General features: G+C 59.5%; 1 protein-coding gene across 1 annotated transcript in view; it reads right to left on the reverse strand.

The window, feature by feature from the left end:
• Positions 1–8,698: 8,698 nt before the first annotated feature.
• Positions 8,699–24,069, reverse strand: part of NOTCH1 (notch receptor 1) — a 45,522-nt gene continuing 30,151 nt past the window's right edge. Inside the window, exons 17-34 of the mRNA XM_040225539.1 lie at positions 23,591–23,743; positions 22,678–22,906; positions 21,859–22,060; positions 21,125–21,278; positions 20,806–20,990; positions 20,229–20,361; positions 19,823–20,080; positions 19,632–19,744; positions 18,037–18,608; positions 17,401–17,796; positions 16,703–16,851; positions 15,730–15,946; positions 15,456–15,543; positions 15,210–15,375; positions 14,377–14,672; positions 13,184–13,331; positions 13,002–13,099; positions 8,699–11,822 (exon numbers count right to left, since the gene is read on the reverse strand). Coding sequence (XP_040081473.1) covers positions 10,344–11,822; positions 13,002–13,099; positions 13,184–13,331; positions 14,377–14,672; positions 15,210–15,375; positions 15,456–15,543; positions 15,730–15,946; positions 16,703–16,851; positions 17,401–17,796; positions 18,037–18,608; positions 19,632–19,744; positions 19,823–20,080; positions 20,229–20,361; positions 20,806–20,990; positions 21,125–21,278; positions 21,859–22,060; positions 22,678–22,906; positions 23,591–23,743 — 5,036 coding nt within the window. The 3' untranslated portion in view covers positions 8,699–10,343. The remainder of the gene's footprint in view (positions 11,823–13,001; positions 13,100–13,183; positions 13,332–14,376; positions 14,673–15,209; positions 15,376–15,455; positions 15,544–15,729; positions 15,947–16,702; positions 16,852–17,400; positions 17,797–18,036; positions 18,609–19,631; positions 19,745–19,822; positions 20,081–20,228; positions 20,362–20,805; positions 20,991–21,124; positions 21,279–21,858; positions 22,061–22,677; positions 22,907–23,590; positions 23,744–24,069) is intronic.

Consider the following 24,069-nt stretch of genomic DNA (forward strand, 5'->3'; position numbering starts at 1 on the left):
AGACCATTCAGGTATGACCTAAATAAAATCCCTTATGATTATACAGTGGAAATGACAAATAGATTCAAGGGATTAGATCTGATAGACAGAGTGCCTGAAGAACTATAGACGGAACTTCGTGACATTGTATAGGAGACAGTGATCAAGACCATCCCCACAAAAAAGAAATGCAAAAAGGCAAAATGGTTGTCTGAGGAGGCCTTACAAATAGCTGAGAAAAGAAGGGAAGCAAAAGGCAAAGGAGAAAAGGAAAGATTTACCCGTCTGAATGCAGAGTTCCAAAGAATAGCAAGGAGAGATAAGAAAGTTTTCCTCAGCGATCAATGCAAAGAAATAGAGGAAAACAATAGAGTGGGAAAGACTAGTAATCTCTTCAAGAAAATTAGAGATACCAAGGGAACATGCAAAGATGGGCTCAATAAAGGACAGATATGGTGTGGACCTAACAGAAGCAGAGATATTAAGAAGAGGTGGCAAGAATACACAGAAGAACTGTACAAAAAAGATCTTCATGACCCAGATAATCACGATGGTGTGATCACTCACCTACAGCCAGACATCCTAGAATGCAAAGTCAAGTGGGCCTTAGGAAGCATCACTACGAACAAAGATAGAAGAAGCGACGGAATTCCAGTTGAGCTATTTCAAATCCTAAAAGATTATGCTGTGAAAGTGCTGCACTCAATATGCCAGGAAATTTGGGAAACTCAGCAGTGGCCACAGGACTGGAAAAGGTCAGTTTTCATTCCAATCCCAAAGAAAGGCAATGCCAAAGAATGTTCAAACTACTGAACAATTGCACTCATCTCACCCATTAGCAAAGTAATGCTCAAAATTCTCCAAGCCAGGCTTCAACAGTACGTGAACCATGAGCTTCCAGATGTTAAAGCTGGATTTAGAAAAGGCAGAGGAACCAGTGATCAAATTGCCAACATCCGTTGGATTGTAGAAAAAGCAAGAGAGTTCCAGAAAAACACCTACTTCTGCTTTATTGAGTACACCAAAGCCTTTGACTGTGTGGATCACAACAAATTGTGGAAAATTCTTAAAGAGATGGGAATGCCAGACCACCTGACCTGCCTCCTGAGAAATCTGTATAGAGGTCAAAGCAACAGTTAGACCTGGACATGGAACAACAGACTGCTTCCAAATCAGGAAAGGAGTACATCAAGGCTGTATATTGTCACCCTGCTTATTTAACTTCTATGCAGAGTACATCATGAGAAACGCTGGGCTGGATGAAGCACAAGCTGGAATCAAGATTGCAAGGAGAAATATCAATAACCTCAGATATCCAGATGACACCACCCTTATGGCAGAAAGAGAAGAGAAACTAAAGAGCTTCTTGATGAAAGTGAAAGAGCGGAGTTAAAAGGCTGGCTTAAAACTTAACATTAAAAAAATAAAGATCATGGCATCTGGTCCCATCACTTCATGGGAAATAGATGGGGAAACAATGGAAACTGTGACAGGCTTTATTTTCTTGGGCTCTAAAATCACTGCAGATGGTGACTACAGCCATGAAATTAAAAGAAGCTTACTCCTAGGAAGAAAAGCTATGACCAATCTAGACAGCATATTAAAAAGCAGAGACATTACTTTGCCAGCAAAAGTCCGTCCAGTCAAAGCTATGGTTTTTCCAGTAGTCATGTATGGATGTGAGTTGGACTGTGAAGAAAGCTGAGTGCCAAAGAATTAATGCTTTTGAACTGTGATGTTGGAGAAGACTCTTGAGAGGACCTTGGACTGCAAGGAGATCCAACCAGTCCATTCTGAAGGAGACCAGTCAGGACTGATTCATTGGAAGGACTGATTCATTGTGTTCAATGGAAGGACTGATGTTGAAGCAGAAGCTCCAGTACTTTGGTCACGTCATGCGAAGAACTGACTCCTTGGAAAAGACCCTGATGCTGGGAGGGATTGGGGGCAGGAGGAGAAGGGGATGGCAGAGGATGAGATGGCTGGATGGCATCACCGACCCGATGGACATGAGTTGGAGTAAGCTCCGGGGCTGGTGATGGACAGGGAGGCCTGGTGTGCTGCGGTCCATGGGGTTGCAGAGAGTCGGAGTGACTGAACTGAACTGTGGGACCTTAGTTGAATCTGTGCCCTCGGCAGTGAAAACTCGTAAGCGCTGGACCACCCGGGAGTTCCCAAGGCTCCTATTTTGAAAACGCAGAGATCAGAACTAGGGTGCCACAAGCTCTGGTATGAGGCCGCCTGCCTCGCTCTGTGACGCTTCACGCATGTTGCGTGTTTGTTTACTCAAATTGAAGGTTTGTGGCAAACTTGCGTCAAACGTCTGTCAGAGTCATTTTCCAACAGCATTTGCTCACTTCCTGTCTCTGTGTCCCATTTTGGTAATTCATACAATGGTTCAAACTTTTGATTATTATTATTATATTTGTTACAATACCTGCAGACAGTGATCTCTGATGTTATTGGTGGTGGTGGTGCTGGTTTAGTCGCTAAGTCTTGTCCGACTCTTGCGACCCCATGAACTGGAGCCCTTTCCCAGGCAGGAATACTGGGGTGGATTGCCATTTCCTTCTCCATTGAATTTATTACTATTATACAACTCACTGAAGGCTCAGAGGATGGTTAGCATTTTTTAGCAATAAAGTGGTCTTCTTTAAGATGTATACATTGTTTTTTTTTTTTCAGAGAGGAGGCTATTGCACACCTTATAGGCTACAGTCTAACAGAAACATAACTTTTACATGCACTGGGAAACCTAAATACTCACGTGACTTCTGTTCACACTTCATTCACACTAATTTACTGTGACATTCATTTGATTGCAGCCAAGTGCATCGGAACCAAACGCATCGTGTCTCTGAAGTGTGCCTGCAGAGAGATTTGCAGTAAATCCCGCGACTCTACACACAAGTACGAATTCAACTACGGATGTGCTTGATAAAGCGTCACCTGCCCTGTGGCTCAAGGGCATGAGAAGACAGTAAAGAGTGCAGCCCCGAGGCCCTCACACGTGGTGTCTCTCGTGTTACCTAGAAACAACGCTTCTGCTGCTCAGAGCATCACTGCGTCCAGCCTGGGTTTCTCGGTCCTAATCGGGATGGTGACGTGTCCGCAGAAAGTGGCTGCTGCCTGGCCCGTGCGAGCGCACGGGTCCCCGGAGGCAGCGCCAAGAACGCAGCTGTAGGACTCGGCGCCGTTTCTGAGTCCTGACCTCATGCCACGAGCTTCGTGCCAGGGACCTGACTGTTGCAGCCCCACCACCAGCCCAGGAGGCCGGGCCGGAGCAGTTTCCACTTCACCCCGAGACACTGAGTCTCCAGGATGTCGCGTCACCTCCCTGCGGTCCTCCGACTGTGACCGGGAAGGTGGAAACACAAGCGGCACAAATCGGGAAGCTCAGGATCGGCCGGCGTGGCCCCTTTGATGATCCTTAAGACGGAGTCGTGTGGAGCAGCGCCTCCCGGCCTGGGTGCAGCCCACGCTGCACTGGCTTCTGCAATGACGGTGAGTCCTTTGGGAGCCAGTGCACACGCGCTCTCTCCCAGAGATGCACGGTGCACACCGTCGTTTCAGGGCCCAAGAGGTCCCGCAGGAAAGGATCCCCTGACCCAGGGCTGCTTCCCAAACCCATCAAACACCCTCTGGGACACAGCACTTCTGGATGTCTCCATTCACCCTGGGGTCAAGCTGAACCACACCGTGTGCGTTCCCGATTGAAGTACTTTGACGGAATAATCCTTTGCTGTTATGCCTGGGACCCCCTCATGACAGCGAGCGTACGAAGGTCTCCACTCCCTGTCTGCTGACAGCTCTGCCCTTCCAGCAGCGCTCCTGGGCACGGTTCCCGAATCTGGGCTGGCCTGCAAAGGATTTGTCATCGGCTGTGATGGGATATGAAGCCACCACAGAGTGGTTCTCTGCTCAGAGGCTAAGCACAGCCTCTGGAAGCGAGCCTTTCTCAGTGAAGAGGATGGCAGCTGTGGGCAGCCCCCCGAGTAGCGCCAAGGCCTGAGAAGCTCTGCTCGATTCTTGGCGTGTGTAGCCCCACGGGTGTGTTTATTTGTGGGCCCTGAGGCTGTCCTTCCTGGCTCACAGATCCCTTCTCTGCTGTGTCCAGAGGGGTGCAGAGCCACCTCTGGGGCTTCCTCTGGGACAAGGTGGAGCAGACCCCATGCCAGTGATGGGCCTCCAGTTTTTCCGCAGGGCTGAGGGGCCGACAGCCATCCTGACCGCGTAATCCACACTGCCCAACGTGGTGGCCATGCGCACATGTGGCGGTCAACTACCTGGACTGTGGCCCGTCCAAACTGAGGTGCGCCGTAAGACTGGAATACCCACGATCTTTTAAAGACAGTCCCCCTCCTACCCCCAAAGAAGGTAAAAGATCCCATTAACTTTGTGTCAGTTACATGCTGAGGTGACAGTATTTTGGGTCTGTTGGATTAACTAAGATATCTTACTAAATAAACTTCACCCATTTCTTTTTGCATTTAACATGGCTGCTAAAATATTTGAAATTGCACACACGGCTTGCATTGCCTTTCTGGCGGACAGCGCTGCTCTAAATCACCCTGGAGGCCTCTGGGAAGGTGCCCCCCCACCCCTGGCGAGCAGTCGGGAGAGGAGGGCACGCAGGAGGGTGGACTGGCCACTCTGTGTTGACCTCACGTGTTTTGCGTGTTGAAAAGCACAAGTCTCCAGACCCCTGGGGTGGGACACCACGAGGAGGGGAGGGGACCAGGGCCGACGCCTGGGCCAGCTGGCCGTGGCCGTGGGGGCCGTGGGCATGCACGTGGCGCTGGAATGCCTGGGGATATCTATCTGCGAGGGCTGCCAGAACAAGTGCCACACGGCATTCCCTGGTGCTCCAGCGGTCGGGACCCAGAGCTTTCACTTTCGGGGCCCGGGGTTCAATCCCTGGTCAGGAAACTAAGATCCCACGGCTAAAAAAACAGAAGTGCCACAGGCCAGTGGCTTAACAGAAATTCAACTGTTACAATTCTGGGTGCCAGAAGGCCGAGACCAAGCTGTTGGCAAGACGGATTTCCTGAGGCCTCGCTCCTGGGCTGGGAGGCGACCGCCTTCTCCCGGGTCTCCACATCTCCCTCTGTGCGAGTCCGTGTCCCGATCGCCTCTTTTTTGAGGACCCCAGTCACATTGTCTTGGGGCCCCCCACACCGACCTCACTTTCCCTAAATTACCCTTTTAAAGATCCAGTCTCCAGAGACAGCTACATTCTGAGGTCCTGGGAGCTGGGGCTTCCACATACGAATTTGGGAGAACCAGAGCCCCAAGCCAGAACAAGCCAGAACCCCAAGCCAGGGCTGTCTTGGCTGAGTCCGGCCCCAGTGGAGAGGCTGCATCCTTTCGCTTGTGGGAGGTGCACCGGGGCCTGGGAGGGGTCCTTTCAACAACACACGGCTGGTGGAACAGGCCGGCTCAGACTGTGTGTCCAGGATGAGAACGGTGCACTGCAGAAATGCTGGTGGGCAGTGGAGCTGAGGCTGTGGGAGCAGGTTCAGGCCCCAGTGAGCAGGTCTCGGGGTGTCTTTCAGCCTGCAGTGGGCTCCCTGGGGGCCTGGGGAATCCCTGCCGGTGCTTCTGAGCCCGAGCACAGCTGAGGGTTGCGTCCCTGGGCATCAGGGGAGGTTCAGGCAGGGGAGGGCAGAGCCCTCAGCCTGTGGCCATGGCTGGTCTGCCCCCAGGATCTCGCCCGCAAGGCGATGGGCAGGGCCGGGTTCTGGGCATGCCCAGTTTAAACCTGACGTGGCATCGCTCTCCTTGTTGCTGGGGGCCCGAGGGTTTGGACGAGCAGTGAGGTGCTCCTTAAGGCCCACAGGTCCCCTGAGGCCCGTCCTGCTGCCTCTGAGGGAATCCCACAACTACCAGGAACTTCTTGGGAGGACAAACACTGCTAGGAGTTCTTTCTTAAAAAAAAATTATTGAGGTAAAATTCATAGAGCATGAAATTAACCATTTTACAGCGAATTCAATGGCATTTAACATATTAAAAATGTGCAACCACCACTCTGTCAAGTTCCAAGACATTTCATCACCGGAAGTAATGCCCCAGACACACTGGGCATTCACTGCCCATTGCCCACAGCTCCCAGCCCTGGGAACCACTCGTCTGCTTTCTGCCTCTCTGGGTTTGTTTACTCTGAATGTTTCATACAAATGGAAGCACACAGCCTTTGGTGTCTGGCTTCTTTCACCCAGTGTGATCTTTCTGCATTTTGACTGAGCTGTAGCTTGTGCTGGTAACTTCATTTCTTTTTATGGCTGAAAATAGTCCTGGAGGAGCAAACGGCAAACCACTCCAGTATCCTTGCCTGGAGAATTCTATGGACAGAGGAGCCTGGTGGGCTACAGCCCATGGGATCGCAAAGAGTCAGACATGACTGAGTGACTAACACACACACAATAGGCCATCACGTGTGTGTTTAGTCTGGGCTCTCCAGAGAAACAGAGCCAACAGGATGGTGTTGTTCAATCGCTCAGTCACGTCCAGCTCTTTGCAACCACATGGACTGCAGCAGGCCAGGCTTCTCTGTCCTTCATATCTCCTGGAGTTTGCACAAGTTTGTGTCCATTGGGTCGGTGATACTATCCAACCATTCCATCCTCTGTCACCCCTTCTCCTTCTGTCTTCAATCTTTCCCAGCATTGGTGTCTTTTCCCAGTGAGTCAACTATTTGCCTCAGGTGGCCAAAGTATTGGAGCTTCAGCTTCAGCATCAGTCCTTCCAATCAGTATTCAGGGTTGATTTCTTTTAGGATGGACTGGTTTGATCTCCTTGCTGTCCAAGGGACTCTGCAGCACCACAACTTGAAAGCATCAGTTCTTCGGTGCTCAGCCTTGTTTATGGTCCAACTCTCAACAGGATGTATCAATACATAAAGAAATTTATAACAAGGAACTGACACATATGATTATGGAGACTCTGAAGGCAGGAAGAGACAGATGCTCCGGCTCCAGTAGTCAGGCGGCAGGACGTCCCTCCTCAGCCTTTCTGTTCTGTTCGTATTTTCTTCACCTGATTGGGTGAGAGCCACCTGCATGGGGGCAGGGGAGGGGCAGCTGCTTTACTCAGCCCAGATCGCAGTGCTAATCTCATCCCTCACATGTGGCCAAATCTGAGCCCCCCACCCCCACCGCCAGCCATGCTGACACATAAAGTTGGCCATCACAGTGTGGACCTACCCAACTCGGTTCACCAGGCGGCAGCTGATGGGCATTTGGCTTGTTCCCACCGCTTGGCTGCTGTGAGCACCTGTGCAGATGGACCGGTTATAGAGCCCGTTTTCACTTCTCTTGGGTGTACACCTAGGAGTGTAATTTAAGGGTGCTGGGAGTTCTTTGGGCAGAATTTAGGCTGAGTGCCCCTTCCAAGATGAAAGTTCACCATTTGCCATATTCCATTTCCCAGTATCTCTTGTCCCAGAAATGAAGCATCTGCACTCAGTAAGAAAATCTTGGGTTCACCCTTGTGCCCAGATGGGCCACGCCAGGGACAGGTGGCACTTTGCAATGCCAGTGGCTTCAAAACAGATTAACAGTCCACTGACCTTCTGAACTGTGGTGTTGGAGAAGACTCTTGAGTGTCCCTCAAGGTGGTCAGTTCAGTTCAGTTCAGCCACTCAGTCATGTCCGACTCTTTGCGACCCCATGGACTGTAGCACACCAGGCCTCCCTGTCCATCACCAACACCCGGAGTTTACTCAAACTCATGTCCATTGAGTCGGTGATGCCATCCAACCATCTCATTCTCTGTCATCCCCTTCTCCTCCTGCCTTCAATCTTTCCCTGCATCAGGGTCTTTTTCCATTGAGTCAGCTCTTTGCATCAGGTGGCCAAAGTATTGGAGTTTCAGCTTCAGCATCAGTCCTTCCAATGAATATTCAGGAATGATTTCCTTTAGGATGGACTTGTTGGCTCTCCTTGCTGTCCAAGGGACACTCAAGAGTCTTCTCCAACACCACAGTTCAAAAGGTCAGCGGACTGTTAATCTGTTTTGAAGCCACTGGTGTGGGGGCGGGGCCAGGTAGAGAAAGGGAGGAGCCAGGTAGAGGAGAAGTGGAACCAAGTAGAGAGTAAGGTCCAGTGGAGAAGGGGCAGAGTCAGACAGAGAAGGGGCAAAGAGCGGGGCCAGGCAGAGAAGAGGCGGGGCCAGGTGGAGAAGGGGTGGGGTCATGAGAAGGGGCGGGGGCAGGTAAAGCAGGCGTAGGGAGGAAGGCACAGGGAGGAGGGAGGAAGATCAGAGCCCTGTGCCTCATGGCCCAGTTGGGGATTCCTGAGACAGTGGTTCTGCCCAGCCTGCACTCCTCGGGGGTCGCAGAACTTACCCCACTCACTCTGTCACCATCCCCGCCCCCCAGGGTTCCCCTGCTCAGATGTTCCTGTGGCTCTCTCTGCCCCAGGCCAGAGTCTGGACTCTTCCTTGTGGCCCTCCTGCCTGCAGTGGTGGTCCCCAGGCTAGTAAGTGGTGCCTCACCCTCCGTGACCCAGACAGTTGAGAGACAGCCAAGAGCCTGGTTTTGGGATTGCGTGTGCCCTGCTCCCTGTGGAGCCTCTGCCCCGCTGCACAGGGCCTGCCAGGGTAGACGGACACTGGATACCTGACCCGACAAAGTGACTCTGGCACCCAGGAGCCAGGGCTGGCATTCCCTCCCTGTCGCTCTCCCTCCCTCTCAGAAAGCAAGCCAGGACCACAGTCGAGTTTAGCAAAATCTGGACGACCATCGGAATCATTTTTATTGCAAATCTGTTAACAAAAAAGATGAAAAAAAATACATCATTTTAATCACCTACAGTTTTGTAGGTAGATAACTTTTTAAAAAAGTTTTCTTTTTATGTAAACTACACTCTATCTTATAAAACACAAAAAGAAACCACATCTTAGGAAGAGTCTGATCGTGCCCGCTAGGGGTGGCCCCACAGCACGCCCGGCGAGGCCGGGGCAGCAGACTCAGCCGGTGGGCGGCGGGACCCCCCGGCTTTGCTCTCAGGAGCTACGGTTCGGCAGCTGCAGGTCGTGGGGCCTGGGTTCTGACATCCCTTATCAGCACGACCCTGACAGAGTTGTCCAATCAGATTTCTTAAACAAAATCACCCTTTAAAAATGTATTTACAGATATGTATCTGCCACAGGCTTATACTTGATAATGTAAAAATCTGCTCTACCCTGGGTGCACACCCACCTCCTGAACTGGGAGTGGTGGCCCGCGAGCAGGCTCCTGGTGACCCGAGCACCGCAGGGCGCGCCAGGCCCTGGCACCAGGGTCTCTGAGCACTGAGGCTGGACACGCCCACATTTTTCCAAGTCTCCTATAAAAACCAGGCCCGTCAGCACTGGGCCGCAGGGGCGCCAGTTCATCTTCCGCTGAACCTGGAGCTGCAGTTCAAGTGGAGGTGCCTCCAACAAGGCAGCCCGGCAGTGTCTTTCCCCAGGAAGGGGGAGGCCTCCCCAACGTGGGGTCCAAGGTGGGTACCACATGGCCCCACCTCCGACTTCTCACATGATGCTTAAACATCAGCGGGGGCGAGGGGCAGGGGAGCCTCCAGAAAGAACAAGAACTCACAATACCAAAGAACAACTACGTAATACTGAACCTGAAACAAAGATTCATGACTGGTACCATGAAATGTACCCTTGGCATACCCCAAGAACACGTTTTGAGAGACATATCTTTAAAAAGTTTAAAAGTACAACCGAAATGCACGAACCACATCATTTTACATTTTACTTTCCTACTTCAGGTACAAAGTAACCCACGTGCCAAAAGAGTAAAGGGCTTGCTTTTCTTCCTCTAGACGCATCTTTTCATAAGATGCAGGCGGTCCTGGAAGGAGGGTGGTCCAGGTTTGGAGGTGGGAGTGAGGGGATGTCTGGGGAAATCAAAGCAGGCCCCAGGCACCCCTGGAGCTTTCTAAACAATGCTGGCTCAAACCACCCTTGTCTGACATCATTTCTTTTGGGATTCAAAAAAGAGGAAATCAATAAATAAATGGCATTTGCACATCATGAATCTTTGTTTATATTTTACAAATACCTAGGAGTCTTTATCCTAAGTAGGAAAATCATGACTGAGAACTAGTTTATTTTCTTGGAGCAGATAAAAGTTTCTACCTGATGCCATACAAAACAGTACATATAAATAAAAAGGCAGTGTTTCCATGTAAAATAAAAGTACATAAATAAATACTAAAAAAAAAAATTAAAAATCCTTGTCCTCTTATTTTGTATAAAAACACATTTGTTGAAAAAAAGCTCCTTTGGTCGGCCCCGGCATTCATGGAGCGCACGCACACGCCCCAGCAGGGCTTGGGAAAGGAAGCGCAGGGTCCTGGGGGCAGCCAGCTGTTTACTTGAATGCCTCCGGGACGTGGGCGATCTGGGACGGCACGCTGGTGGGCGGGCTGGAGATGCCCTCGGACCAATCGGAGATGTTGGAATGTGGCGAGGAGCTGGACCACTGGTCGGGGGACTCGGGGGACGGGGTGAGGAAGGGGTGCTCGGGCACCTGTAGCTGGTGGCTGGGGGTGTTGTCCACCGGGGAGGACGAGTAGCTGTGCTGGGAGGGTGGCGTCAGGAACTGGGCGGTGGTCATGGGCGGGGCCAGCGTGGGCGGGGCCAGCGTGGACGGCAGCGACGTGGGCAGGACCTGGCCGTCCTGCGGCAAGACGGTGTGCGCCGCCAGGTTGCCGGGCCCCAGCGGCTGCATGTCCGCCTGGCTCAGCTCCCCTCCCAGGAAGCTCCGGCCCAGGTGGCCGCTGGCGGCCGAGCTCACGCCGAGGTGCGGCTGTGGCGGCTGCAGGTTTGGCTGCGGCGGCATGCTCGGCGGCTGCATCTGTAAGCTCTGCTGTGGCTGCAGCTGCTGCGTCTGCACCAGGTGAGGCTGGGAGGCCAGCCGCGTGTTGGGCAGGGCCTGGTAGCTCATCACCTGGGACAGGGCGGGGGAGTGCAGCGGGGCCACCGTACCATGCTGGAGGCCGGCAGCCTGTGTGCTCAGGGTGCCTGGCGTCACGCCCCCTCGCAGCGGGTTGTACTGGTTGGGCACCAGGCCGTTCTGCAGCCGGGACAGCCACTCACACTGGCCATTCAAGCCTGCGGCTCCACCCACGGTGAAATTCACAGCCCCACCGCCCCCACTGCCACCCGCGCCCAGGATCGTGCTGGTGCCGGAGGCCACGGGCAGGTGGGAGAGGCGTGGTGGCCCTGCCTCAAAGGCCAGCCGGCTGCCCCCGCTCAGCGCTGCCATCTCGGGCTTGGCTGCCACGCTCAGGTGGCTGACGCCCAGGTGGGCCTCAGGCATCCCGGGCAGGTGGTTGAGGGGCACGGAGGGAGACGGCTGGAAAGGGGAAGACAGGAGGGGCGGGGAGGCCACGTCTGACAGGTAGCCGTGGGGGGACTCGAGGGAGTCCACGGGTGACAGCACACTCCCGCTGTCCAGCAGGCAGCCCTTGCCATCTTGGGACTTCTTCCTCCGAGCCTTGAGGTCCTTGGGCTCCTTGCCGCCGCAGGCCAGGCCCTTGGTGCTGGGCTTGCGGGCCTTCTTGCCCTGCATGGGGGGCTTGAGGTTGCCCAGGTAGCCGTTGGGCGAGCAGAGCGGGGGCGACAGGGTGGGCGCGCCACCCAGGGTGGCGCCATGCAGCGGGGGGCTGCGCACCAGGCTGTACTCGTCCAGCAGCCGCACGATGTCGTGGTGCATGCGCTCCTGCGCGATGTCGCGAGGCAGGCGGTCCATGTGGTCTGTGATATCCCGGTTGGCGAAATGGTCCAGCAGCACCTTGGCGGTCTCGTAGCTGCCCTCCCGGGCGGCCAGGAACAAGGGCGTCTCCTCCTGGGGGGAGCAGATGGGGGCAGGTGCAGGGGTCACCAGTCACCAGATGGACCAGCGGTCAGCCCTGCCTCCACCCTGCTGCGGAGGGGAGGCACCTCATCTCCACCCTCCCCCTAGGGTCCTACCATCACTATTATGTCTTACAAACAAAAACACCTTAAACCCAAGACCCACCCAGAGGACCTGTGGGATCCTATATTCTAAACCAGTGGGGCTCTACCTTCACTGGGTCAGAGACCCCACGGGAAATCTAACAGAATGTGCCCCCCCTTCCCCTCCTCCAAAACCACACAGCTGTGGGGTCACTAAAGTGTGTCTGTGGGCATCCGTTGGTCTCCGAGGAACCCTGACATCTTAGCTCCGTCCCCAGGGCATAGTTTTCTCATCTGTACAGTGGACATGCCACGTATGCCCCCCGAGGCTGTGTGGGGTGAGGCTGGACGGTGTCTGCCTGGCACAATGTGGCCTTGGCCGCAGCTACCACCCGCCACGGTGGTCCCTGCCGCCAGTCACCCCGTCTCCCCAGAAGGAGGCAGGATGATGCCTCTGCCCCATGGCAGACTCAGAAGTGACCGGGCCCAACAGCACCCGTGCGTCCCTCCCCCAGGACAGGAGATCCTTCAGGGGTCAGTGAAGGAAGGGGTGGGTCTGGGGACACAGGAGCCCAAAGACAAGTGCAGGAGACTCAGGGCCAGGCTGGGGTTGGGCAGGAAGGAAAGAGCATACTTAAGACTGCGGGGACAGACTGCGGCGAGGCTGAGAGAGACCAGAGGTGGTCCACGTGTAGAAGGTGGACACTCACCACTCCATCTGGGGGCCTGGCAACGCAGAGCCCCCCACCCCGCCCACCAGCCTCTTGGCTCAGCGTGCACCATCTGGGTCAACCCGCCCCGGCCAGTGACAGCCAAGGACAGAGGTGAGGTCGCAGGTCACAGTGACATTGGGGGGGGAGGGGACAGCTGCAGCTGCCCGTGCCCTGGGCCCGGGAGGGGACCGGTAATGTGGCCAGAGGGAGGCAGGGAGCGCCGACCACACGGGCGCCCACGTCTCTGTTTTCCCGCGGCTTCTCCTGGGACTTTACGGGTTAGGGAGCTGAGGCCCAGAAGCTGAAGTCATGGCTCGGGGGTCCCCCGGTCGGGAAGGAGTGGCAGAGGGGAAGCGTCTCGCCAGCCAGCCCACCTTGTTATTCTGCATGTCCTTGTTGGCCCCGTTCTTCAGCAGCACGACAGCGGCCTCCACGTTGTTCACCGCGGCTGCCCAGTGCAGGGCGGACTTGCCTGCGAGGGGAGCAGAGGGCGGGTCAGGGGTGGGCAGGAAGCCATGGCGTGCCCCCTCCCTCGAGCCGGCCCATCCGGGCTCACCCAGGTCATCCACGGCGTTGACGTCGGCGTGGGAGTTGATGAGGTCCTCCAGCATGCCCTCCACGGCCAGGCGCGCAGCCAGAATCAGCGGGGTCGTGCCGTCATGCATGCGGGCGTCCAGGTCGGTGGCTCGGTTCCGGATCAGGATCTGGACCACAGGGAAAGTCTCGGGCTCAGCAAGTGTGAGCACGAGGCCCCCACCCACGCCGGGACACGTGCTTGGGACCCAACCCCTGACTCGGATGCAGCCCTCCTGGGGTCGGGCGGCCCCAGGGAGCCCGGACACACGTGGTGTGGGAGCCCGGGGAGTGGGCAGAACTCCACCAGGCTCTGCTGGAGGGGTGGGGCCGGAGCACGAGAGAGAAGGACGGTCACTGTTTCGGGGGCGGGAGGGGGGATGAAAGGAGCTGGGGAAGAGCCGTGTGTAGACCGGCCTCTCCCCGAGAAGCACCCAAGGGAATGTCTACGTGCCAGAGACCACCCAGGCAAACTCGGCCAGGGCCTGCCTAGAGGGGCTTGTTTAAATTGTCCCCAATCTCTCATTTCCATAAAAGACAACATGTCGGAAATCATTAGACTTTTGTGACACCCCCCATTTGTGCCCCATTTACTTGCCCGCCTGCAGAGCAGCATGGCCTGGGGCCTGGGGGTTTGTGGCCAGGAGACTGGCAGGCAGCTTTCAAAAGCTGCTTCTGCCAGGGATGCTCCCCAGAGACCCAGGCACCCACATCCCTAATCCATCTTCATCCTGGAAGGCCAGCCAGGCCAGAGCCACCCCCCCGCCACCCCCCCTCCCCCACTGCTCGCAGGCAGCAAACAGCAGCCTCTAGCCCTTCTCCCCACTGCCAGAAGCGATCGATGCCTCCAGCCAAAGAGGGGAGGGTGTGGGGGCCGGGAGGGGCAGGCACAGGGGATGGGCCTGTTCTGGGTGAGGGTGAGGAGGCCCTGCCCCTGTAGGTCCCTGTGGCCTCTCCTGCTTTAGCGCCACCAGCCTGGCTGCCTGAGGGGACGACACAGGGGATTTGACACCCTCCCTGGCCTCACGCCCCCTCCAGGGTGCAAAGGTTTGGGGTGCAGGGGGAACCCCAGCTGCCCCTGCTCTGGCCAGGCTTGGAATCAGGGCTCTGGGGCCAGATCAGGAAGGAGGGAAGGCAGGTGAGGGCGTGCAGAAGGGCACGTGAGTGGCTGCCCACCTGGAAGACGCCCTGCGCATCGGCAGACACAGCTGCGTGCAGGGGGGTGCGCCCCATGTTGTCCTGTATGTTGGCGTCCGCGCTGGCCTCCAGCAGGCGCTTGGCCGCGTCGGAGCGCGAGTAGCGGGCGGCCAAGTGCAGGGCGGTCTCGCCGGTGCGGTCCGTCTGGTTGTGCAGGCTGGCGCCCTGGTAGATGAAGTCCGAGATGACCGCGGGCGCGTCCTCTTCCTCCTCGCTGTTGCCTGTCTCTAGGCCCCCTCCGCTGCAGGAGGCGATCATGAGGGGCGTGAAGCCGTCTGCAGGGGGGCAGGACGGGGGACGGGGCCAGGTGAGGAAGGCTGGCCCCTGGCAGCTGCTCCCAGGGATAACAGACCTCAGCGGGGACATGGCCCACAGAAGCCCAGTGCATACAGCCACACTGCCCAACGCCAGTGTAATCCGTCCAAGCTCCCCGAGGGCAGAACCAAGTCAGGGCTCCGCTTCCTGACTTGCCTGAGACCTTCACCCACAGCCCCATCCAGGAGACACAGGAGGTAAGCTAACAGGCACTCTGGATGTCTCAAAAGACGCATTTTGAAAGAAGAAACCAACTCAGAGCGCAGAGCACGGTTTGAGACCTGCACTCCGAGAGGGGAGGCCACGAAGAGGCTGACCAGCTCCTGGGGGTTCTCACCGCCTCCAAGGCCCAGGGAGTTTTCAGGTACCGACCCTGAGGCTTGGGACGGGGGCGGGCGAGTCACCAGGTCAGGGAAGCGCGGGCTGCCCAGCGCCACCAGGTGCCTGGGGGTGGAGCCCCGGGTGGGGGGCGGCGGTGTCTGGCCAGCCACACCTACCCGGCCCGCGGACGTTCACATCCATGCAGTCGGCATCCGCCTCGCCCTGGGGAGGCGTGGGGGCCATGGCAGACACGCGCAGGTCAGCGGCGTCCAGGTGCTGCTGGGTCCACTGCCGGTGGTCTGTCTGGTCGTCCAGATCAGGGAGGACCACGGGCTCCTCGAACTAAGGAAGGGCGTGGAGCAGAGGGTCACACCCCGTGGGGCGGGGCGGGGCGGGGTGGGGATTCTGGAGCCCCGACTCACCCGGAACTTCTTGGCCTCCAGGCCCTCGTCGCCCCACTCGTTCTGGTTGTCGTCCATGAGGGCGCCGTCCGAAGAGTTCTTCAGGGGCCTGGGGGTGATTGGGTCGGGGGGAGGTGGGACTAAGCGCGGGGAGCGGGGGTCCACGGAGATTCCCCTCGCCTTCCAGGCCCCGTGCGTGCCCAGGGCCCCAGGAGGGGCCGCGGAGGAGGGGAGGGGGCAGCCCCGCCTCCCGCAAGCCCGGCCCCCACCCAGACGCCCCGCCGCGTCCACTGACTTGAGGCCCACGGAGTCCTCGCCGAGGGGCTCGCGCCGCTTCTTCTTGCTGGCCTCCGACACCTTGAAGCCCTCGGGGAACCAGAGCTGGCCATGCTGCCGCCGGCGCTTCCGCGACAGCAGCACCCCGCAGCCCACGAAGAACAGCAGCACGAAGGCCACCACGGCCACGTACATGAAGTGCAGCGGCGGGGGCGGGGGCGGCTCCACTGTCTCACCTGCGGGCACAGCGGATGCGGGCGGGCGCCCGGACATCAGGCCGCGCAGCCAGGCAGGCCGGCGGCCGGGGGCAGCGCACTGGCTCCGCGGCCCGGCGCGTCCTCGCCCGCTCGCCTCCATCCCGCCCCCCAAAATAAGGTCATTTTCTACGCGATTAATCAGAATTGCAAACTATCGCTAAATTCTCTCCTGCACCAGCCGGCTATCTGGAGACAGCTTTTACTTTTTTCTCCTTTAAGGGAGAAGGATTAGGCAACTTCAAATCGCTGCACTCGCATCGAGCTGTTAAGACAAAGGATTTAGGGGGATTTTCCAGATACAAACTTCAACACTTCACATGACATCGATCAATTCTTTGCTTTCTCTCTCTTTAAAAAAAAAAAAAAAAAACCGTAATGATTTTGAAATAATACCCAACAAAGAAAAATCGGGAGGAAGGGGTGGGGCGAGAAAAGTCTCCACCCCCTCACCCCCCACCCCCGAATTTGCTGGTGGATGTGTGGACTCCCCTGGGCCAGCCTCACAGACAGCTGTTGCTAGGGGAGCGAGAGCATGCCGGGTGGGAAACCCCAGAAAAGCGCTCTCCGAACTCTGGATGGCGTGACACACACCCCCGTGGGTGGCAACTGGTGCAAAGAACAAGAACATCCTGGGGTGGGGGGTGACCTGGGAGACCGCCTCCCATGCACAACCCTCCCAGGATGGTCCAGAGCTCCCATGGGAGTGCGGCTGGGGGAGCAGGGCCGGCCACTCACTCTGCACAGCCTCGATCTTGTAGGGGATGTTGAGGCTGCCCAGCGAGGCCAGCGCACCCAGGAAGGCGGCCACGTCCGTGGCGCTCTGGAAGCACTGGGAGGACGACTGGACGCACTGCCGGTTGTCAATCTCCAGGTAGACGATGGACCTGGGGTGGCAGGGGAGAGCCTAGGTCAGGGGGGCTTGGGCGCCGGCCCACTCCTGGCGCCCGCCCGGCCGGCCTGCCCCCCAGGGATGGGCTCTGGCTCCTGTGGTGTCACCCTGATGGATGGGCGGGGAGAGAGGGTGCTCCCAGAACCCCAGGGGGGCAGCCTGGGGAGGCGGAGAGCTGGGTCTGGACAGGAACAAGCCTGGAGGTGCACACTGGCCCTGAGGGCCCGCCGTGTCCAGCACCAGCAGGGCACCCACGGTGCTCACATGGACACTCCTCAGAGTGCTCCCCTGCCAGCAGTGGGGTTCCTGCAGAGCCCCGGGCAGCCTTGGTCCCCATCTCGGGCGGATGGAGGTGTCCGGAGCCCGGCCCCTCGCCTCCGTGAGAGCCGAGCCCGGGCGGGAATGCCATCTCTGCCGCTCGCCCGTCACGGGAGCTGAAATCCCAGGTCTCTTTCCCCATCTCGGGAGGACAGCGCTGCCCTCTCTGGGAGGGGGGCATCCCTGAGGGTCAGGGCGTGGAGGCCGCCAGGAGGGGCTCGCTCACCCGCGGACGTCCATGGGGTCCAGCTCCCTGCGCCGGCGTCTGCCCGCGCCGCCTGGGAGCAGCGGGGCCCCGCCGCCCGCGGAGCGCCTGACGGGGTGCTTGTGCAGCTCCTCCTCGCGGCCGTAGTAAGGAAAGATCATCTGCTGGCCGCTGGCGTCGCGCCTGAAGACCACGTTGGTGTGCAGCAGGCGGCTGAGCTCGCGCAGGAAGTGCAGGGAGCGGTTTCGCAGCTGCTCGGGCGGCATGAGTACCACCAGCACTAGCGTGCCGGCCGCCAGCCGCTCGGGCACGTGCTCCGCGCAGTCCAGCCCGTCCCACTCGCACTCCGCACTGTTGCAGCCCTGGTCGCAGTGCCCATCCCTGAAGTGGTCCTTGCAGTACTGGTCGTACAGGGGGCTGGGGGCACACGGCAACAGCTCAGGGCTCCCTCCGCGCCCAGGTCCCCCAGGGCCACGCCTGCCCCTGTCCACCCGGAGGCCCTCGGCCAGCACCCGGCTGTGCGCTGCCCTGCCCGCGAAGCTCAGCGTCCTCCTCCCGCCTGCTCTGCTACTGCTGGTGAGCGGACAGCCCCCTCGCCTGCCCCCACCAGCCCCGTGGGACACCATGGACGCTTAGCGGCGTCCCCGCGGGCCTCACTTGCACTGGCCTTCTGCACGCTGGCAGTCGAAGCCGTCGAAGAGGCAGCCGGCCGAGTCGCACTGGCTGTCGCAGCGGCCGTTGCTGAAGTACTTCCAGCACTGCAGAGACTGTGTACAGTTCTGCCAGGGGTCGTCGAAGTTGAGGGAGCAGTCGCCGCCGTCCCAGCCGCACGCGTGGTTGTTGCACTGCAGGCTGCAGACCTTGTTGCCGGCCTCCTCGCGGCAGCCAGGGAGCTCGCAGGTCTCCTCGATCTGCGGCGGGGGGATGTCAAGGCCCACGCCGCCCCCGAAGCTGTAGTCCAGGATGTGGCACAGGAGCCCGTTGAACTTGGCGGGGCAGCGGCAGCGGTAGAAGGGGCTCTCAGCGGTGGGCTCACAGATGCCCTGGTTGTAGCAAGGGTTGGCACCCACGCAGGGGCTGCTGGCTGGGAACTGGCACTCGGGGCCGGTGAAGGGACCCAGGCACAGGCAGGTGGGGCTGCGCGGGCCCGCGATGCACGTGCCGCCGTTCAGGCACCGCAGGCTCCCGCAGCTGCGGGCGTCGTTCTCGCACGTGGCGCCCTCGAAGCCCTGCGGGAGGGGCCGCGTGGGTGTGAGGGGTGAGCTGCCCCCCCCCAAGTGCTGGGGACACGCCTGGCCGCTCCATTGCGCCCCGCACCCCCCACAAGGGCTGGTGGCCTTTCCTTTTAAAAGAAAGTCAACATGAAACGCTCGGGGGTGGGGGTTTCCCAGGAGTCGGGAGGGAAGGAGGGAGGGGTGGGCACAGTAGGAGCCTGGGGCACTTTTAGGGCAAACTAACAACCTCCTGGGATCCTGCACAGGGGTCTCATAGCACTGCGTGTGTGTCAGACCGAAGGAACACATGACATGGAGTGGACTGGACTTAACGTGTCAGCGTATAGACCACTCGCTGCTGCTGCTGCTGCTGAGTCGCTTCAGTCGTGTCCGACTCTGTGCGACCCCATAGACGGCAGCCCACCAGGCTCCCCCCGTCCCTGGGATTCTCCAGGCAAGAACACTGGAGTGGGTTGCCATTTCCTTCTCCAGTGTGTGAAAGTGAAAACTGAAAGGGAAGTCGCTCAGTCGTGTCCAACTCTTCGCGACCCCAAGGACTGTAGCCTACCAGGCTCCTCCGTCGATGGGATTTCCCAGGCAAGAGTACTGGAGTGGGGTGCCATTGCCTTCTCCAGGGGATCTTCCTGACCCAGGGATCGAGCCCTGGCCTCCCGCACTGCAGGCAGACTCTTTACTGTCTGAGCCACCAGGGAAGCCCACAGGAGAGCAAGATGTTAATAACGGGAAAGCTGGGTATGCAGGGGGCGAGGCTACACAGGAACCCTCCTGCACCAATTTTCTACTAAACCGCTCTAAACATAAAGACCAAAAAACACTGTCTCGAGGGGAACGCGGAGGGTGGAGTCTGGACACACGAGCCACCTTTTGCCCTCTAGCTTACCCGCAGGCTGGAGGGGCGGCGGGATGGGGCGGGGAGGTTCTGGCCACCCCCGGGCGCTGGGTGTGCTGAGCAGGGGTGTCCTCCTGCCCCCTTCAGACCAGAAGCCCTCTCCACCACCTGCTGCCCATGGCACCTACCGCTGGGCATTTGCAGATGAACCCGCGGGCCGTGTTGGAGGCCACCGCACAGCTACCCCCGTTCTTGCAGGGTCTGTCCTTGCAGCCGTTAATGACCGACTCGCAGCGGCGCCCTGGGGACAAGAGTGGCATGAGGCACTGGCCCCCCGCCTCCAGCACCGCCCACCCCCCCCGAACAGGGCGGCACCCACCGGTGTGGCCGGCGCGGCACTCGCAGTGGAAGGCGTTGACGCGCTGCACACAGTTCTGGGTGCCACGGGCGTCGCAGGGGTTGGACAGGCACTCGTTGACGTCACCCTCGCAGCGCTCACCCACAAAGCCGGGCGGGCAGGTGCAGCTATAGCCGCCCACCTGGTCCACGCAGGTGCCGTTGTTAAAGCACTTGGGGCCCCGGGACACGGGGTCGATGGGGGGGTTGCAGTCGTCCACGTTGATCTCGCAGTGCACGCCTGCAGGCCAGGCGCCATCAGATCCCACGCGGCCGCTCTCAAGCCCCACGCCTCCCACAGGTGTGCCCCGGCCGGGGGTCAGATGCCCAGGAGCTGGACGCTGGCAACCAGCCCACCAGACTCCCTCCCAACGTGTGGCCAAGCCTACCCTGTGTGCCGCGGGGGCAGGAGCACTTGTAGGTGTTGGTGAGGTCGATGCAGGTGCCTCCGTGCTGGCAGGGCTGGGACAGGCACTCGTTCACCTCCTCAGAGCAGTTCACCCCGTGGTAGCCGGGCACACACTGAGGGGGACAGTGAGGCGTGGGCCTGAGCCTCAGCAGGCAGCCGGGTTGTGGCCCCTACCCCTGTGCGGGCTGACGGGGCCCCGTGAGCTGCCCTCTTGCCTCGCAAAGCCCTCCTACCAGAAGGACCCAGATGGAGACCCTGGTAAGGGCCCTGGTAAGCTGCGGTTCACTTCCCATGGTGGGAGTTAGTGTAGAGGCGGGTGAATCTGGGGGAGGGGAACCCTGCCCTACTCCTCAGGGTCTTCCTCTTGCAGGTGCTCCCAGAGGACAGCTCCTCCAGGCAGTCTTTCCTGATTACCCAGCCCTCCCCTGATGGGACTGAACGCAGCACACATCTATGGGTCTAGTCTTCCCTGCCGCCCTGGCTCCCAGCCCAGGGCCTGGCCCTCAGTGGCACTCAGGCCAGACACACACACCCCTGCCCCAGGGACGGGTGCCCACCTCACAGGAGTAGCCACCGGGGTAGTCGGTGCAGGTGGCCCCATTCTGGCAGGGGCTGGGCGAGCACTCGTCCACCTGCTCCTCGCAGTAGCTGCCCGTGTAGCCGGCCTGGCAGTGGCAGTGGTGTGTGTTGCCCGCGTTCATGCAGAGGCCCCCATTCCGGCACAGGTGGGTCACGTTGATACCTGCAGGGGAGGCAGCGGGCGGAGCGTGAGGCCCCAGCTCCCCTCCCCAGGGGCTGCCTCGCGCCGTGGGCAGCACACCTCCTGACCTCAGAGGTCGGACGCCTGGTGGGCACGGAGAAGCCTGGGCTGGTTACCTTGCTGCCGCGCGGCCACCTCGCAGGAGACGCTGGGCACGTCACAGTAGAGGCCGGTCCAGCCGCTGTGGCACTCACAGCGGTACAGCGCGTTGGTCTGCCAGCACCGGCCGCCATTCTTGCAGGGAGATGAGTCGCACCAGCGCACGAGGGTCTGGGGACGAGGGGGCAGCCTCGCTTGCGCCCCACCAGCCAGCCCCCACGGGCCCAGCCCACCCAGGGGCAGACACACATGGGCGCCAGAGACCCTCACGCCCAAGGTGGCCCATGACCTCCCCCCAGTCCACAGAAGTGGACACCGAGGCCCACGGGGTCTCCCCTGCTCAGGAGCAACTGCGGCTGCGGGGACCCCTCTCTTGCTCTGGGCCCTTGGTGGTGAATCCAGACAACAGGCTGCCTTTCCTTGAAGGAAGATTTTTCTTAAGAAGGAAACAGCTCTCTTCTAATTGGTGTTTCGCGTGTGAACATCTTTAAAGAAGATAAACCTCTGATACTTGTACACAGTCTCCATGAAAACACTGGCGTTTAGCTGCCTCCCCCCCCCCAACAGCTGGTCCTTGTTTTTGCTCCCTAAGCCTCTGCTACCTGAGCTGGAAACTGCCCTGCTCACCACCTCTGCCTCTTTATCTGCCCCCTGCTCGGCTCTCCAGGGTAGGAGGGCCAGCTGGAATCCGAGCGAGGGGCCCCGCCGCGTGGCCAAGGTGCCTGGCGTGCGCGCCGGGGCCCGCCCTCACCTGGCAGTTGAGGCCCGTGTAGCCCTGCGGGCAGCGGCACTTGTAGGCGCCGTAGCTGTCCTGGCAGGTGCCGCCGTGCAGGCAGGGCCGAGAGTCACACTCGTTGACGTCGTGCTGGCAGTAGCTGCCGGTGAAGCCGGGTGGACACAGGCAGGTGAAGGAGTTGATGCCGTCCACACAGGTGCCACCGTTGAAGCAGGAGCTGGAGGTGGGCAGGCAGCAAGGGGGTGAGTTGGGGGCAGGACCCTGCCCAAGCAGGTACGTCCATGCCAGCACCCTCACCGCCAATCAGGGTGGCCACAGGGGTCTGGGCGTCAGGACAGGCCGGCAACACCCTGGCTGACCTCAGGGAGGCCAGAGGAGTGCCAGGGGACCCCAGACCCTCACACCACCCCACACCACACTCCTTCCTCTGCCTTCTTTAGAACTCGTGCTAAGAGGAGCTTCATATCGCACACAGGTGTGTCACGATCAAGACAAAAATGAGCAGAAACCAGACTGCGTGGGAGATAAATGCTAGAAACTGGGGATAAGTGTGACGGTCCATGCCGAGCTTCCTCGCAGCCAAGGCAAATGAGGACACACGCCAGTTACGAGGTCCCCGGCTGATGGAAGGAGGAACAGCAGTTCCTGAGGATAAACCACAGGGCTCCTGCTTCTAAGCCACAAGGGAGAATGGACAACGGCCCTTTCAGGAGGAGCAGTGTCTCGCACTGGCAACAAGTGCCCGCCCCCAGGTGGACACCCGCTGGGTACACAGGTCTGCCGGCGCTGTGCATGGCCCCGTAGCCGGCTGCATGCACCCGTGGCCCCTCGCACCTCTCCGTGCAGTCAGGCGTGTTATTCTCGCAGTGGATGCCACTGAAGCCCGTGGGGCAGGTACAGGTGTACCCGTCCACGCAGTCAGTGCAGTTGGCGCTGTTGCGGCAGGGGTTGCTGGCACACTCGTTGATGTCCTCCTCGCAGAAGGCGCCCTGGAAGCCAGGCAGGCAGTCGCAGAAGGCCGTGTTGACGCCGTCTGTGCAGGAGCCCCCGTTGTGGCATGGGTCTGCGAGGGGACCGGAGGGCAGGCCTGAGAGCTGGCCACCTCTGCCAGGGCGACCAAAGCTCTGGGCTCCTAGCACTGCCCCCGGGGTGTTCTGCAGGGAGCCCAGTCCAGCAGGCTGCATTGTGAGCTTCGGGTCTACGCTACCCCACGAGCTCCCGGTGCCCAGGCCATAAGGGTGGGCAGGCTTAACAGTGAGACCCACACAGGCCGTGGCCACAGGCTTCCGTGCCTGCTGGTAATGCCAGATGAGGTACTTGGCCTCTCTTGGACCCCAGGTCGCGTGAGCCCCATTCCTCAGGGGTCAGGACAAGAACTAGGTTAAGAGCCACGCTGGACAGGACAGCTGCGGCCCCGGGGAGAGGAGCCCGGGAGTCCGGCTGGGAGATGCTAGGATGGACGAGTTGGGGGCCCATCAGCCTGGCACCACAGCCCCGGGAACCGCCCGCGACCACCTCGCTGGCCGACAGCAGCCACCCAGCCCCGCCCCAGCACTTCCTCCGGCCTCCAACCAGGTGCCCTTCCGAAAGGTCCAGCTGGATCGAGAGGGCTGCCGGCGCCAAGCCTGCACCCGGGTACTGCGCTGCCCAGCCTCTCACGTAACCCTGGCACGCTCCCTGCCCTGCGCCCGCCTGGGGACCCGGGTCTGGACGTCTGAGAGGCGGGCGGGGCCGGCCAGCCACTCACTGGGCCGGCAGTCGTCGATGTCCGTCTCGCAGTTGCGCCCCGTGTAGCCCGCTTGGCAGTGGCAGCGGTAGCCGCCGTTGGTGTTCTGGCAGGAGGCGCCCGCGCGGCACGGGCTCTTCACGCACTCGTTGATGTCGATCTCGCAGGTCTGCCCTGGGGAAGGGGACGGGGGAGCCGCTGGCTCAGCCAGTACCCACGGGGCACTGCCCGCCCCCCCCGGAGCAGGCCCTCTACTGCCGCAGGACGACCCTCTGGGGGCGTCCAGGGAAGGGGGACTCTCCAAAGGGCTGCCCCCTGACTTGGGGCCAAGCAGGAGACAGATCTGCAAGCCTGGGAGGACCCTGCAGCCCACTGGTTCATCCCCCAAGGACGGGGGCTCACTAGCAAGAGTCGCCTGAAGCTCCCGACCCTCCCCACCCCCGTCTCCCCGGCCCCTGGGCTTACCCTGCCAGCCCGTGGCCCCCAAGCCTCTCCGAGCT

This window comes from Oryx dammah, unplaced genomic scaffold (assembly GCF_014754425.2).
Source record: "Oryx dammah isolate SB20612 unplaced genomic scaffold, SCBI_Odam_1.1 HiC_scaffold_25, whole genome shotgun sequence".
Lineage (NCBI taxonomy): Eukaryota > Metazoa > Chordata > Mammalia > Artiodactyla > Bovidae > Oryx > Oryx dammah.